This window comes from Cuculus canorus, chromosome 17, assembly GCF_017976375.1.
Source record: "Cuculus canorus isolate bCucCan1 chromosome 17, bCucCan1.pri, whole genome shotgun sequence".
Taxonomy (NCBI): domain Eukaryota; kingdom Metazoa; phylum Chordata; class Aves; order Cuculiformes; family Cuculidae; genus Cuculus; species Cuculus canorus.
The window spans coordinates 2,648,560-2,663,680 of record NC_071417.1 but is presented as its reverse complement, the minus strand read 5'-3'; the positions used below and the strand labels follow the sequence as shown (position 1 = coordinate 2,663,680).

Below are 15,121 nucleotides of genomic sequence, written 5' to 3'. Positions count from 1 at the left end.
TGTATGTGCACTGCCTATTAGCATGTGTATAGAGTACTGAGCACTGATGTATTAATTTTATCTCCGAGGTAATGCACTGCCTTTACAAAAGCTAAATTTTCACACCAGTATTTTCTCAATATCGTAAAACTTAATGCTTAAATGCCTCTAACATTTCTGCATTTAAATCGCAAAAAGCTTGGTCCTTGTCACTTTAAAGCTTTTTGGTTTGTCTAAGTGCAGATCGCTTAATATAAATTGTGTTTCTTCAGCGAATTTCAGGCTGTTTCAAATGTGTATTTACAGTGCCACGTGTGAATATTTTTGTGTCTTCCTTAGATCTTCCTTTGTGCTCTTGAAAAGGCAGTGAAAATCACTTTAATATCTATACTTGTCCTGTTACAAAGTGTCACATGAGTTTTCAGGTAGCTCTTTTTTCCCTAATGAAAGTGATAACTTCTAAAATGTTGATGTTCTTACCCTTTAAACAATCAGCTTTTTTCCAGTTTATCCAACAAATACTGAAAGCAATACCTGCTTAACTTCTGTATGACACTTTTGATGCACTATGTATAATTATGCATGGAAGGCGCTTCCGCACCAGTTTACTAACCAAAACGTAGAATTGTGAATATTGAACGACCTGCCTCCCACTTTGTTTTATCTTTTAATGCCTGTTTCCCTCCGTAACAGGTGGTGAGGTAGTAAAAATAGCCCAGCTGGCTTCTATAGCAGGAGCGCAAGGCAGAATCGCTCAGCCGGAGACCCCTGTAACACTGCAGTTCCAAGGGAACAAGTTCACTTTGTCACATAGTCAACTTCGCCAGCTCACTGCAGGGCAACCCTTGCAGTTACAAGGTACTTATTTTGAAACAGAGAGTTCCCTTATTTAGAATGCTCATGTTTTAATATGGGCGGCAGGTTCTTTGTTGCTATATATTAAGGAGGTTTTTGCACCCCCACTGCTTGTTCTGTTCTGCTCTACCCATTTTCTGTATGAGACAGGGATAACAAGGAACTCTCTTTTGAATAAACAGAAGTTTCCTTTTCTAGTTGCTTGTATTTTGTCTGAGTTGCATATAAAATACCTAGATTTAAAATGATACCTTGGCAACACGAATCTTCTCTTTAACACAAAGACTTAGATGTTTTCCTTTTATGGGAGCACCTCCCATATGAGGACAGGCTGAGAGAGTTGGGGTTGTTCAGCCTGGAGAAGAGAAGGCTCCGAGGAGACCTTATAGCGACCTTCCAGGACCTGAAGGGGCTACAAGAAAGCTGGGGAGGGGCTGTTTACAAAGGTTTGTGGTGACAGAACGAGGAGCAATGGGTATAAACTGGAGAGGGGCAGATTTAGACTGGACATAAGGAGGAATTTCTTCCCCATGAGAGTGGAGAGGCCCTGGCCCAGGTTGCCCAGGGAAGCTGTGGCTGCCCCATCCCTGGAGGTGCTCAAGGCCAGGTTGGATGGGCCTTGGGCAGCCTGAGCCGGTGGGAGGTGTCCCTGCCCATGGCCAGATTCTGTGATTCTATGATATTATGGAACTTTTAAGTCAGAGTGGTGGAATGGGGAAAATTTGACATAGTTTGAAACCGTAATGGTCATTTTATAACAGTGATATCTTTTGCTAGGGAACACCATTTATTCTTTTCCACTAATTTTTTTAAAAAATCCTCCATTGCAGGAAGTGTTCTTCAAATTGTCTCAGCACCCGGTCAGCAGTACTTGAGACCTCAGGGTCCGGTTGTCATGCAGACAGTTTCCCAAGCAGGAACTGTTCAGAATGCTCTGAACGCTTTAGGAAACCAGCACCAAGCAGGTGTCCCAACTTCCACAGCAGTGACCCAGCAAGGTAAGCTTTCTAGCCTAAAGAAAGGTCTCTCTAAACATTCAGTTGCTAAAATTACTTTGATCTGTAACTCCATGTTGTAGGTCATAGTTCTGTAAGTTGAGTTCAGAAGCAGGTAAACTGTGAAGCAAATCCTTCTGGTTTGTGTGTGATGTGTACTGGAGTTTTACATAATTTTTTAGTACAAACTGGGTAGAACTTCAAATGTAGCATTTTTTTACTGGTTGTGTCTTAGGTCAGATTTTGTGGGAAGAAATGAATTTGAAATACTTTGTTACTTTTTTCAAAGAAAGGTGGGGATGGTTGTTGTCCATACTGACAGAGTGGCCAGCAATTCTCTCAGTTTTTCTACACTGGTTTTACGTTTATCTAATTTTCTTTGTTTCTCTATCTAATCGAACTACTGTTTTCCCTTTCCCTCTGCAAATACAGCTGAGGTGTTCAGTGCCCTGCTGCAGATGTGTTCAGTTCCTTGCTTAAAAGCACAATCAAGATGTTGATCACAAACAGTAGAGAGATCGCTGTCTAGGATGCATTTACAACAAAACAGCAGGTTGCTAAATGATGAAAAATGCAGTGCTAGGAGATTTGTTCTCTGGAGATGGCCATCTGCTGTAATTTTCTCCAGATATACTGTTCCCTCAACAAAAAATATTTACTTCTCCTTTTTGATGTATTAATGGGCCTTTGAAGTTCATATTTTGACTTTAAGAGTAAATACCTAATCATAAAAAGAGGGAGGAAGCTCCAAGAGCCTCCCAGTTTCTGAGAGGTAAAGGGTTTCTGTTATAGCTTGGAATTTTGGAAGATCTGTGGCTCAAATGTTTCATCCTCCAGCTCTGATCATGTTGCAGGTACTCCTAATATGGCCACAGTTCACAATGAAAATTGATGTAAGATTTCTGCAGAAACTCGTGCATCTTACTGCTCTCATGATGGTAACAGGAGAGCTCCGTTAAAAGCGATAATAACTAAAGCATTGCTTCCAACTGATAAAAGAAAACATCATTATTTTTGCTATTCATCTTTGGAGGAAGATGTAAATCATATTGAAAATACTATTTTGACTCTATAAATGCCAAATAAATTTTGGTTGCTTTGACTGGAAGCTATAACTGCTGGACTACAATTGGAATAAAAGTGCAGAAAGGCAGAGTTCAAACCTCTGCATATTCCTTGGAGTCTTTTATTGACGTAAGGGTGAGCACATGCTTGTTGACTTGAATGTGGTTCTTCATGGGTGTATTGACTCGCCGCTAACTACAGTTGCACGGTGACTAGTGGAGGGTTGTGCTGCTTTACAAGTAATCAGTGCTGATGAGCAGTGCCTTCTGGCTGAGACACAAACCTACATATCCTACCAAGAAAATAACTGCTACCCAGTGTCTGTAGTCTGCTCGTACATGAAGGGTGTTGCTGGACTTTTGATTAGTTAACTCATGTGTGATTTAGCTTTCAGTTCACTTAGGTTTCTGGGGAAACTTCTGCTAGCAGTTGAGTTCCCAAAAATGCTACTGCGAGATTTCATTGTGTAGTTTCATCCATTTGTAGATATACTGAATTCATGTCTTCTGTGAAAAATCTTAAGATGATTTATTTAAGACAAATTAGAACCATCTTTTCCCCATTTAGAGAATAACTTCTAAATGTTAACACCTATCCATGGTATTTTAGTAAACTACCAATGCAGTGGGTTTTTGTGCAAAGCAAAGTAGAATTCTGCTGATCCATCTTGGACTTTTGTGAAAACAGTAGGTGTAAGTATCTGTCAGATAGCTGATCTGTAACAAAGCACAAATTTGCAATACCAAATGGACATTTAGGCTCAATATTTGTCTGAGGTTATGATGTGTTACAGCTATGAAAACTCTGCTTATTGAAAATAATAAATGAAACCAGTCATCAGAAGAATAAATATATAAATGCAAGGTTTATCCTCAGTTTGTATTCCAGGTAGAACTGCCATTACTAATCTGTCAGCCGGTGACATGGGAGCAGCGTTAAAACCAGCACCTGCACATGGACAATCACAGGTACTTAATTTGTATTTTCTTATGGAAACACAAATTTTTGGGATTGGTATTAAGCCCGTATGGTAGTTAGAAGCTATAATTTACAAAGCTGGAATTTATTAGGAAATTTGATGATTACAGAGTAGGTAAAACAACTTTTGTCAGTGTTTCAGGTTGACATATCTGATGCAATTTCATCTGTAATTCACAGTTTAAAATAATTTGTGGTGTATAAAAACAGCTAACAGCTTCCTTGTGCTGTGATAGTGGCAGGTTCTACAACTGTAATATGTCTTAATTATGTAGCTAGGCGTGAAAAAAGGCATCAGAAGATTTTCTGTGTGTTTTGAACACAAAGGCAATTAAGCAAATTTTTAGAAATCTCTTATTTTAACAAATACTTAGAAAAGATACTCAAACAACCTCTAAAGCATAGGGAAACATCAAGCATATGTTAAACTGTGCAAGAACCAGCAACTCATCAGTATTAATGTGTTAATTGAAAGCTCCCAAATATAAATTATTAATTTTGTTTTATTTCCAAAACTATGAAAATGCACTTTAAAAAGAGGAATATTCTAAACTAAGGTAGAATTGACTCTTCAGTGTGAATTGAATTTAGGTGTAGTCTTTTTATGTGAAATTTACACCTTTTGCAGTTGGTCCAAGTAGCTGATATAATCTGGGATGGTGGTGGCATAAACCACACAGAGCTTTGATCCTAGCTTCATTGAATGATAGTTTCATTCTAAAGAAACTCAAATTCTGACGTGGTTGTGATGAGCAGCAAATCGTTTTTTCTTTTTCAACTTTTCTTGGCAAAGGAAACATACGAAGAAAAGAACCGGCTTTTGAAGGAGCGCCTGGACAGAATATTTTTTGGCAATGAGCGCCGTTGTTCACGAGCCCCAATGTATGGCAAAGACTTGCTGAGTGTTTGTTCTTTGACTGGTGAAAGAAAGCCCTCTCAGCTGTCTTCCACTGAAGACAGTAGTTGGAGGTGGGCCGGCTTTGTGAACTGTAGCCTTTCTTCAAGTGCCTCCGGAGGCCCAAGTAACCCATTGCAAGAAATGATCCTGACTTTGGGTCAGCAACAGGAATCTCTAAAGGATGTTGTTAACAGGTAATGTGTGACTAAGACTTTACCACGTTTAGTTATTTCTTAAACACTCCTTTTCAAAAAAGCTTTAAAAGCTTGTTTCTGTTCATGAGCTTGTTTGGTTTAGACTGATTTATTGAGCAAGAAATGAAGTGCAGTAAGAACACCAAAAATAACAGTCGCTTCCGTTTCTTTTAGGATCTTTATAATAAGAGTTTTCAGTGCCTCATTCCTAATTTCCAGCCCAAATTCAGCTGACCATACTTCAGCTTACATTCTTATGCTTTGGATTTACTTCTGAGTGGGTACCTTTTGGAGCCAGCCAACAAGATTTAAGATGCATAGGTGTAGGCAGAAACTAGTTTAGCTAAATCTGATGTTTAGTGGGTTGTGTGCAGAGCAACAGCTACAGTTTTCTAGAGATGTGGAAGGCAATTAGAGGAACTCAAATTTTTTTAATTACTTTTAGTAAGTTTGTTGTGATGGGTGTTTCTTGTGTTTGAGCTCCGGTGACTGAATACAGTGGTCACAGTGCAAACACATTATTAACAGAAGCTATCATCAAAGCAGACAAAACAACAAAAAAACCCCACAAAAGATAAAGGGAGATAGACACTATTAATACTTTGAAGATATCCAGCACTTACTATGTCATTTTAACAAAGTGGTTGGATATCAGTGTAAAAATCACGTTGTCGACAGGCTGAAAATTATTGCTGCAGGTGATCATTTTGCGTGTAACTTTTTAAACTGATATTCCCTTGTTTTGATGCTTTTTACAGGGCTCTCTTCGTATTGCCAGCTGCAGTTGCTGCTCCCCCGTGTTTGTATGTAGCGAATCCTCCCCCTTTGTACAGTCACAGATTGAAACTCCTTAAGCACAGTCTGAAGCAGAAGGCGGCTCCACACTTGCATCAGTTGCAACAGATTACAACTCCTCACTTGCTACAATTCCCTGACCTCCGGCTGGTGCAGTATGACTCAGGTAAAAGAGGACATTTGTTGATAAATAATTTCCTTCTCCACAGGAATGGAATTTCTATGCAAAACCATTATTGATTTTCTCATTTGAAATACAGGAAAATTAGAAGCTCTCGCTGTCTTGCTTCAAAAGTTGAAATCTGAAGGACGCCGTGTTCTGATTTTGTCACAGATGATTCTGATGTTGGACATACTGGAATTGTTCCTGAATTTCCATTTCCTCACATTTGTGAGGATTGATGAATACGCTAACCATGAACAACGACAGGTAAGTTTACCTTTACTGCTGTCCACTGGTACACCAATAGGTGCTGCTCAGGCTTTTATGTGCTACAGCAGAGGAAGGAAATTTGCCTTGTTTCTTGCTGATTTTGAAACACTTGACTTGTTTTTGTCTGGTTTTTATTAGGCTTTAGTGAATTTGGTTTGGTATTCTGTTTTGATATATTGTTTATTTACTCCTTGCCTTTATTCCATTTATGTAGGAGTTGATGAAAATTTTCAACAGAGACAAGCGCATTTTCTGTGCCATCCTTTCCTCTCACAGTCGTTCTACTGGAGTCAATCTTGTTGAGGCAGACACTGTTGTGTTCTATGACAATGATCTAAACCCAGTGATGGATGCAAAAGCTCAGGAATGGTGTGACAGAATCGGGAGATGTAAAGATATCCATATATACAGGTGATGGTTGCAGATCAACAACTGCTCTTTAACATGCTTTAATGTAAGGTTAATTCAGATTGTGCTGCTCTGTATGAAACAGTATTGACAACTTTGTCTCACTTCAATAAAAAATAATTTTGTAAATTACACTAATTATTAAAAAAAAGTTTTAAAGTAGATGTTGGAGTATGTGTTTTGCTCTGGGCTTGTACCAGAACTCAAAAAAACCCAAACCCATGAATCACTACATTTGAAGAGTTCTGTGTTATTCTCTAAAGGCAATTTTTGTTTTTGAAAGCTATTTTGGAAATGACTTATCAGATCTTTCTTTTTCTTTTTTTTTGTTAAGGCTTGTCAGTGGTAATTCAGTAGAAGAGAAGCTTTTGAAAAATGGCACAAAGGACTTGATCAGAGAAGTAGCTGCTCAGGGAAATGACTATTCAATGGCCTTTTTAACACAGGTAAGTTAATATTCAAAATACATTCAAACACCTATGTTGCAATGTTTAATAAATTCAAGCATGTGTGTTGGAGTGTTTAATAACAGTTTAGTAGAAATCTGTTTGGGCTAGAATTGATAGGTAAGCATATTAGATTTCATGATAGCTTGAACTCGGGCATTAGGGCCACATTCTCTCAAATCCCGTCTCTCTTCTTTTGTTCCATTACTTCCATAGTGATGCATGAGTATCACATATGTGACTTAATATATTCTGGTTTCTTGGACCCTGCTGCAAAATTCTGCGGAGTTTGTAAGGATGAAGATTTCAATGACTTTATAAACATGAAATATCAGGTTTGGTTATTTACTGAGCTAGGCTCTGGATTGCTCTTCTGGAGATGCAGAAAGCAGTGCCTGCACTGATGAAGCTAGACCATCCTTCTGGCACTCCTGATGTGGTGGTGCAGGATGGGAAAGTGTCTGTTTCTGACTATCCGATATATGAACCATTAGCACTTCATCGTACTTTGTCCTACAGGGAGAAAGTTACAAAAGAGAAAATGAACAATTTCCCAGAAATAATAAATAGAGGTTTATTTTTTTCTTTAGTTAGTCCATAGTTCCTAAGGTCACTTGAACCTGAGCTAATTCAAAGGTTTTATATAAAAAAATAGACTGGTGCTGAACGTACTTTTCTTTTTTTTTTTTTTCTTCTTTTACTTACCAAGCAAACGATTCAGGAATTGTTTGAGGTTCATTCTCCTATGGAGGATTCTGGATTTAGAGTGAAAGCAGAAGAATTTGTAGTCCTTTCTCAAGAGCCATCTCCAGCAGAAAATATTTCGCCTAAAGTTGCAAGACCATTCATAGAGGTAATTATTAACACATATGTTAAAAATAGAGCTGTGACACGTTATCTGGTTTTGTATGGTAAATTCTATCAATCTCTTTTTCTAGTAGTTTTATATTGTTTTGTTGTTTTCCTTGTAGCAAAACTTCCAAAAGCCCACAGTTGAGTTGTGTACGTTCTGGAGGTGGTTTCTCTTCCCTAAGCAGACACTTTGTTCCAGAGATTTATATTGGATTTCACTGAACTTCTTATGGGGTTTCTTTCCATGTTATTTAAGTCTTCATTTTTTTAAATATGTCTTTCTGAAAGGCCCTCAACAGTATTGAACAAGAGAACGAGGAGTCAAATGATTTTATACAAGAAATAGGACCCAAGTCAAGCACTGAACCTTTGATCTCAGAGCTCTGTGAGACAAAATACATGGAAGAGCCCTCACAGCTGCAGGAGTTAGTTGCTGTCGTTGATCAGGTACCATGACTTTCCACAAATATTTGGTTAAAAAGTAGTACTTAATTCAAATACTTCAGTTGCTTTGTAGTCTAGCCTTAAGACAACTTTGTTTTATATGGGATTGATACTCTTATTAAATGGATCAGAAGTCTTCTGCTGACAAGATGTTAAGCCATCAGAGGAGGAAATTAGGTTTAAGGAGAGCTGTGATACACTCTCCTTCAGTTAGCATTTATTTTATTATCCTTAGTACTAACTTTTTTTTTTCTCCTTGATACATTCTCTCAGCTGACTCCCATTGAGAAGTACGCTTTGAATTATTTAGAGCTCTTCCATGTTTCAGTTGATGAGAATGAGCCACGGTTGAATGAGGTAAAACAACGAATCTTTCTTTTTCCATGTTGTTCTGTCACAATACGTACAAGCAAGAGTACATTTTCAATGTGAAGTGGAAGTGTCTCCAGTGACATGGAATGTATTGTAGGCATTTCAGTGATGATCTTTTGCTATACTTCATGAACACTGCAGTGCCTTGCAGAGAGTTTATTATTTTAGAATCTTCTTGGTCTAAGCAGGCATCAGTTCTTAATTTCCTTTTTTCATTAAATGGGAATGACATTCTTCAGCACAGCTCAGCAAATATTTCTACTACTACCTTGATGATGGGGGAAAAGATTTATTAATTTCAGTGAGCCTTCTTATTTGCAAAACGGAGCTGTGTTCTGGTTGCTTGGTTGTTTAACTGAAGTTCTGAGTTTGCTTTATTTTGAGAACCTTCAACAGAAACCAAAAAAAAAAAATATCTTCTATTAGATTGTGAAAATAGCTGTTAGAAATTACTGTAGGATTTCTGTACTTGAAAATGTCAAAGTTTGTCCATAAAAATACAAATTGGTAACTTTTACTCCAGTGTCTGTTAGTGCATAAAGTTTATGAAGAGTCTTACTTTAATCTAGATGGAATTGAAAACTGCAAAGAAAGTGTGGGAAGTCCAACATATGAAGGAGTTAAAGGAAAAAGAGCAGAAGATGCTTTGGGAAGATGAAGAGGAACTCCTAACCTATACTCGGGAGGATGCATACAACAAAGTAATTCCAGATTAGTGTTGTTTTTCTTAATAGTTTATTTCTTAAGAATTATTTTGAGAATACCTTTTTCTTTGGGATTCAGTTGGATCATTTGAATTGTATTCTCTTTTTGCTGTGTAGGAATATGTCTATGAAGGTCCAGATGGACAAACCGAAGTAATGCCGGTAAGTAAAAGTGACACCAGACAGCCTAAATAGGCTCTTTATTTTTTGAAACATATAGATAAGTGGAGAGTTACCATTGCAATGACTACAAATTTTGTTCCGTGCAGCTTTGGACTCCTCCCACTCCACCTCAGGATGACAATGATATCTACATTGATTCCGTTATGTGCCTCATGTATGATAACACCCCTATTCCAGAATCAAAGTTGCCTCCAGTGTATGTCAGGAAGGAACGTAAGCGACACAAAACAGATCCATCTGGTAAGTGTTCAAAACTATTGTGAGATCTATTGCTGAAAGTTAAAGAAATCAGGGGATTATTCATACCTCCTGCACATCTGGACCAGTAAAGATTAGATTTGCAGTTTTAAAGAAATGAAAATTCTTGTCTTGCTCTGGTCATGAAGGAGTAGAATCACTGGAAGCCTCAGCTCTTGCAGTGTGTCTTTATAGTTCGACATTTAGGTGTCTTCTAAAAGGACAATTGTAGAAACCAGACGTTCTGCTGTGTAAGTTAGGACAAGGCTGACCTTAACTTTATACCAGGCTCTGTCTGCCCTTAAGAGGCAGCGAAGAATACTTTGCAGATGTAGGAGCCTTTTGTGGCTACAGGTAACCACGGAATCAAAGAATGGTAGTAACTACTTACCAGAAACATTGGGGGTTTTGTCTTAGCTGCAGGTAGGAAGAAAAAGCAACGTCATGGAGAGACAGTTATTCCACCTCGTTCACTTTTTGATCGAGCAACTCCAGGAATGTTGAAAATGCGCCGAGAGGGCAAAGAGCAAAAGAAAAACATCTTGTTGAAACAACAAACACAGTTTGCAAAGCCTTTGCCGACTCTTGTCAAACCCGCTGCTGAGGCTGGCCAAGATAATCCAGAGTGGTTGATCAGTGAAGACTGGGCACTTCTGCAGGTCAGATGACACCTACACTTTCTGCTGTTATTTCTAATTTCAGAAAGGGCTCTTTCTGCACATCATCTCTTCAAGGATATTTCTAATTTTAAATGGCTAGTTTGGCATTTTGCTGACATAACTTGGAACAGATTGCCTGTCGTTTGTGTTCCTCTAAGGATAAATTAAAGGTTAAACTATTAAAAGCATGATTAAGTCCTGTTTTTGTTGTAGAGACCAATTAATGTTATGTTCCAGATCAGTTGTGTTGGCTGGACATTGGAATGCAGCTTAAGGTTCTCTCCACCTTTGAGAAGAGAATGGTACCTGAGTGGCAGCTCGCTGTTCCTCTTATACCAGTTTCCAAGTGTTTTCTTGTGTGTCAGTCTGCATAATAGCATTTTATGCTTATTTATTCCCTGTGAGTGTCGGTGAACCCATAGCCTGAGCCCTAAGCTATCTGTGTCATTGTAGTGATGGTGTGTGGATACATGCAGATAAGGGTAGGTTTGGAAGATTGGAATGATTTGTCATCTGAAGCTTTTGTGCCTTTATCTGTTGTAGGCAGTGAAGCAGCTGCTGGAGCTTCCTTTAAATCTTGCTGTTGTATCGCCAGCACACACTCCCAATTGGGACCTTGTTAGTGATGTTGTTAACTCATGCAGCAGAGTCTATCGCTCACCAAAACAATGCCGAAACAGATACGAAAATGTCATTATTCCGAGGGAAGAAGGAAAGGTGAGTTTACATAGAATGATGCGTCTCTTTTTACCTTAAGTTTATAGTTTTTTTTCCTTATCTTCATAAACACTTGTTTTTTATTAAATGTTTCAACAGTGTAAATAAATAACTTTTAAAAGATTATAAAATTATCCTCATCAGGATTTCCACTTATTTTATGTCATTTCTTTGAAAAGAAAAAGCACCTGAACAAAATCTTCCACAAAAGATCATCTAACTTTCCTTCTTATTTTACAGCTAATGTACGAAGCTAATCCTAAAAAGAAGACAAAAAGTATTTATAAGGTGTGCATTGGTATTCTTTCAAAATCAAATCTAGACACTGTGGTATTTAGCAGCAATGGAGGTGGGCAGATAATTCATATGAGATCCATGTTGAGTGTTACTTGAGTTCTGAAACATCAATTAAAATTCCAAATTTATTTTTTCTTTCTTTGTTGATACAGTGGATTGACACCAGACTTCAGCTTTTGGATTTGATAGATAAATTTTAAATCATGCAAGAAGTTTGTGATTTCACTTAAATTGTAGTGACTATTTTTCCACCTAATAACCACCATGTAACTTATCCTGATTATTATGATGACATTTAAGAGCTGTAAGAATGTACGTCATGCTAGGGTCTAAGTGGATTACAAATATATAGTGCATTTAATGCTTGAAGCACCTTTAAGTGGTATGTTGCAGAAACTAAAATAAATCGATGGTTATAAACAACTTCCTCCAAACCATACAGCAATTTAGTGACAGAACTGGGTAGACAATCTAGATCTTCTGGCTGTAGTCCCATTCTCTGACTTAATAAGCAGGTTTGTCCCTGACTGGCAGTTTCTGCTTAGGAGAAGCCAAATGATAGAATGGCATGGTGTGCTGGATGTTAACATAGCTTTGTCGGGAGAGCAGTGCAGTGATGGTTTTATTACATTATGTGTGCGCTGTGCATAACTATAAACTAATAGGCTCTTGGTTTGGGTATGAATTAAACTCGCAAAATCTAAACTAAAGCAAAGATTTTTTTTTAATTAGTTTTGCCATTTTGTATGTCCCCAAGTGCTGATGCCAGTGTGACCGTGAGAACTGCTCCTTATTTTGCTCTTTCTTTATATATTTCCCATAGAGTTTTGTGTAACAGTAAGTTATCAGTGACACGAGGCAGAAACCAGTCTGTGATAGATATGTTGGAGTACATTTTTAAATAATCCCCAAGCGCACCGTGTGTTTATACATAGACAGAAGGCCTTGTGGCTGTGTTCATAATTGAAAGATGGTTTGTTTTCATTTTTTAGACTAAAAACAGTCGCCCGCTTCGTACCAATCAGATCTATGCTCAAGATGAGGGTGCCACCCATACGCAACTTTATACTAATCATTTTGAGATGATGAAAATGATTGCAGGGAAAAGAAGTCCACCTATCAAACCCCTGTAAGTTTAACTGGGATCATTCGGTCATCCTGTCACCACAGATCATTTGGAAACTGTGTTCTCAGTTGTTCTTGCAACTGAGAGTCATTTTACACTCTGTTTCAAACTGCTGTTTTGTTTCACTATTCTTCATCTCTTTCCTTGCGTCCCGGCCTTGTGTTGTTGGAATGCCTTCACATCTCATGTGCTTGGGTTAGCTTCTACTCTCCGCATGAATTTGGTTTGTGTGATAAAGAACAGAAGAGCACTCCATTGTTTTTTTTTTTTTAAATCTACTTTATAAAGTAGTTTCCGTTTGCCTGAATTGTGAACATTTTGATGTCTGTGCTGTTTAGTAGTACATTGTTTTCTATGTATATTCCTGCAGTAACTTTTAATTTAGTATTTAGTCTGAGTCTTTGTTAAAGCGTCTGTCTGTATGCAGGCTCCAATACCAGTGGGAATATCCTGAAAGCTTCATCGGAACTGCAATGTCATCTGCAAACACATGTGAAATTAAATACTGTTTTTAAGTTTTTTCTGTCTCCAGTAATACAGTTTTGCTCAATTTCAGACTTGGCATGAATCCTTTCCAGAAGAATCCAAAGCATGCATCAGTACTTGCAGAAAGGTGAGGGCTCTCTGTCTTAAAGGAGTTATGAATTGCATAAAAGTGCTTTTTTTCTTTCTTTTTTAACTTTCAGTTCTTTATTTTTAATGATTGCATGGTGTGCCTTATCGTTGTTTCTAGTGGAATCAACTATGATAAGCCACTTCCTCCAATTCAAGTTGCATCCCTCCGAGCAGAACGTATTGCAAAAGAGAAAAAGGTACGGTCTCCATCTCAGCTTATCCATCTCAGCTTATCCACAGTAATTAAAAAATTAGACAACAGAGGACGTGCAAGAAAAGCTGCCTCCTGGGGGAGTTTTGGTGGTACAGTAGATGTTTTGAGCAGCTGCAAATTGTTCAGGTACTAGGGTTTAGATGTCCAAGGACCTTTCCTTGGGCCTGTATGATGTCACACTCATGCTCGTTGTTTAGAAACATCTTTCTGGAAAATGCATTAAAAGCATGCACAGATCTTGTTTTATTCTCAACCGTTCTGTAGCCTTTTTTCTCATATTATTCACAGAGAGATACTTGTCCTTGCTTGTTGATGCTAAATTGCTGCTTGTGCTATGCTCTAAGCCGTATAACTGTGAGTATAGCTTATAGTTTGAAACTAGTTAGGTCGTGTAACTTGGAGTTAGAGAGTTACAGTGAGGACAGATTTGTCCGCTGTCTTTGCACAGGCATGTATGATACATGGTTAGAATTAAAGAGGTTTTGTTTGTTGTTTTGTTTTTAAAAAAAAACACATGCTGATTGTTACCTGCACTGTTTTTTGAAGACCATGAAGCTCACACTTTGATTTCCTAGGCTTTGGCTGAACAGCAGAGGGCACAGCAACAGACAGGTCCACAGCCTCAGCAGCAGCAAGCTGGCCAGCAGCAAGCTCAGCAACCGGCTGTACAGCAAGCACAAGCCCAACCTCAGCCGCAGGCTCAGGCACAGGTAGTTCAGCAGCCGCAGGCAGTAGTGCAGACTGCAGTAACTACTGTGGCCAACACAGCAGTATTGGTAAGAAAGGGAGGGCTTGGTGCCTCTGATGTAGTAACGTCAGGTCTTCTGTGTGTACCATATTTGCGTGTTTCATTTGCTCTGGAAAGTGAGAATTTTAGATCAGTCTAGTGAGATAAAAGCTGTTTGTTTCCTTGTTGTTGTTATTTTTTTTTCCTGAGTATGCTGGGTATCTTCTGTTTTGCTCATTTGTTAAGTCTGTGTTGGTACCATTATAGCAGTATCTCTTGGTGTTCTGAGGCGGAAAAACACCATATCTGTTGTGCCTTTAATTTAATCAGAGTCTGAACAAAACGTTTATACGGTCGGTGAACACTGTTTATACAGAAAACTGGGACAACAAACAGAATAGCTGTAGGAGCTATTCTGTTAAAGTAGCTTAAAACCCAAAGCTTTATTAACCTTTGCAAGGCAAGTGGAACTTTGCATCCTGTAGGACCTACCATGCTTGTTTTACTGCAAATCTGTGCAGAGTTATTGTAGTTTCTTTAACTCTAGAGCCTGATGACAGGTCTGAGGCTTTGGTTTTTCAGAGCCAGTCCAGTTTGCATATTAATGTGTGCAGGTAGTGGTGATTTTATTTTGCTTGTTGAAGGGCAAGGATCCTCCAGGTTTTACAGAAAGAGGTAGTGACTGGGTTCTGTCTCCTGAGTATTGCTGTGTCTACCGCACAGTGATGTTCATGTGCGTGTGGTTGTCTGTGGCGTACCGGAGTAGTGTATCGCTCCCTTCTGCTAACAAGGATGTCAAGATACCAGTATTTACCAAACAGGTGACTGGTCTCCAGTTGCTCCTTAGAATCAAAAAATACAGCAGTTGTTGCTGATAGGTAAGATGAGTGAACAACTGCAGAAGTATCTGCACTTTATTGCATTTTTG

General features: G+C 38.4%; 1 protein-coding gene across 15 annotated transcripts in view; it reads left to right on the top strand.

Annotated features, from left to right (window-relative positions):
- The window catches only part of EP400 (E1A binding protein p400), a 49,908-nt gene that overhangs the window by 25,787 nt on the left and 9,000 nt on the right, over nucleotides 1-15,121 (top strand). For 6 of the 15 annotated variants that reach the window (XM_054082249.1, XM_054082247.1, XM_054082252.1 and 3 more), the window contains 21 exons: nucleotides 673-837; nucleotides 1,665-1,832; nucleotides 3,771-3,862; nucleotides 4,666-4,964; nucleotides 5,723-5,925; nucleotides 6,020-6,189; nucleotides 6,407-6,603; nucleotides 6,935-7,046; nucleotides 7,756-7,899; nucleotides 8,187-8,345; nucleotides 8,616-8,699; nucleotides 9,284-9,415; nucleotides 9,536-9,580; nucleotides 9,688-9,841; nucleotides 10,256-10,497; nucleotides 11,041-11,214; nucleotides 11,455-11,502; nucleotides 12,504-12,640; nucleotides 13,194-13,250; nucleotides 13,371-13,449; nucleotides 14,042-14,242. In XM_054082249.1, coding sequence (XP_053938224.1) covers nucleotides 673-837; nucleotides 1,665-1,832; nucleotides 3,771-3,862; nucleotides 4,666-4,964; nucleotides 5,723-5,925; nucleotides 6,020-6,189; nucleotides 6,407-6,603; nucleotides 6,935-7,046; nucleotides 7,756-7,899; nucleotides 8,187-8,345; nucleotides 8,616-8,699; nucleotides 9,284-9,415; nucleotides 9,536-9,580; nucleotides 9,688-9,841; nucleotides 10,256-10,497; nucleotides 11,041-11,214; nucleotides 11,455-11,502; nucleotides 12,504-12,640; nucleotides 13,194-13,250; nucleotides 13,371-13,449; nucleotides 14,042-14,242 — 3,062 coding nt within the window. The remainder of the gene's footprint in view (nucleotides 1-672; nucleotides 838-1,664; nucleotides 1,833-3,770; nucleotides 3,863-4,665; nucleotides 4,965-5,722; nucleotides 5,926-6,019; nucleotides 6,190-6,406; nucleotides 6,604-6,934; nucleotides 7,047-7,755; nucleotides 7,900-8,186; nucleotides 8,346-8,615; nucleotides 8,700-9,283; nucleotides 9,416-9,535; nucleotides 9,581-9,687; nucleotides 9,842-10,255; nucleotides 10,498-11,040; nucleotides 11,215-11,454; nucleotides 11,503-12,503; nucleotides 12,641-13,193; nucleotides 13,251-13,370; nucleotides 13,450-14,041; nucleotides 14,243-15,121) is intronic. The other 9 variants (XM_054082259.1, XM_054082248.1, XM_054082258.1 and 6 more) reach the window with 4 other exon arrangements.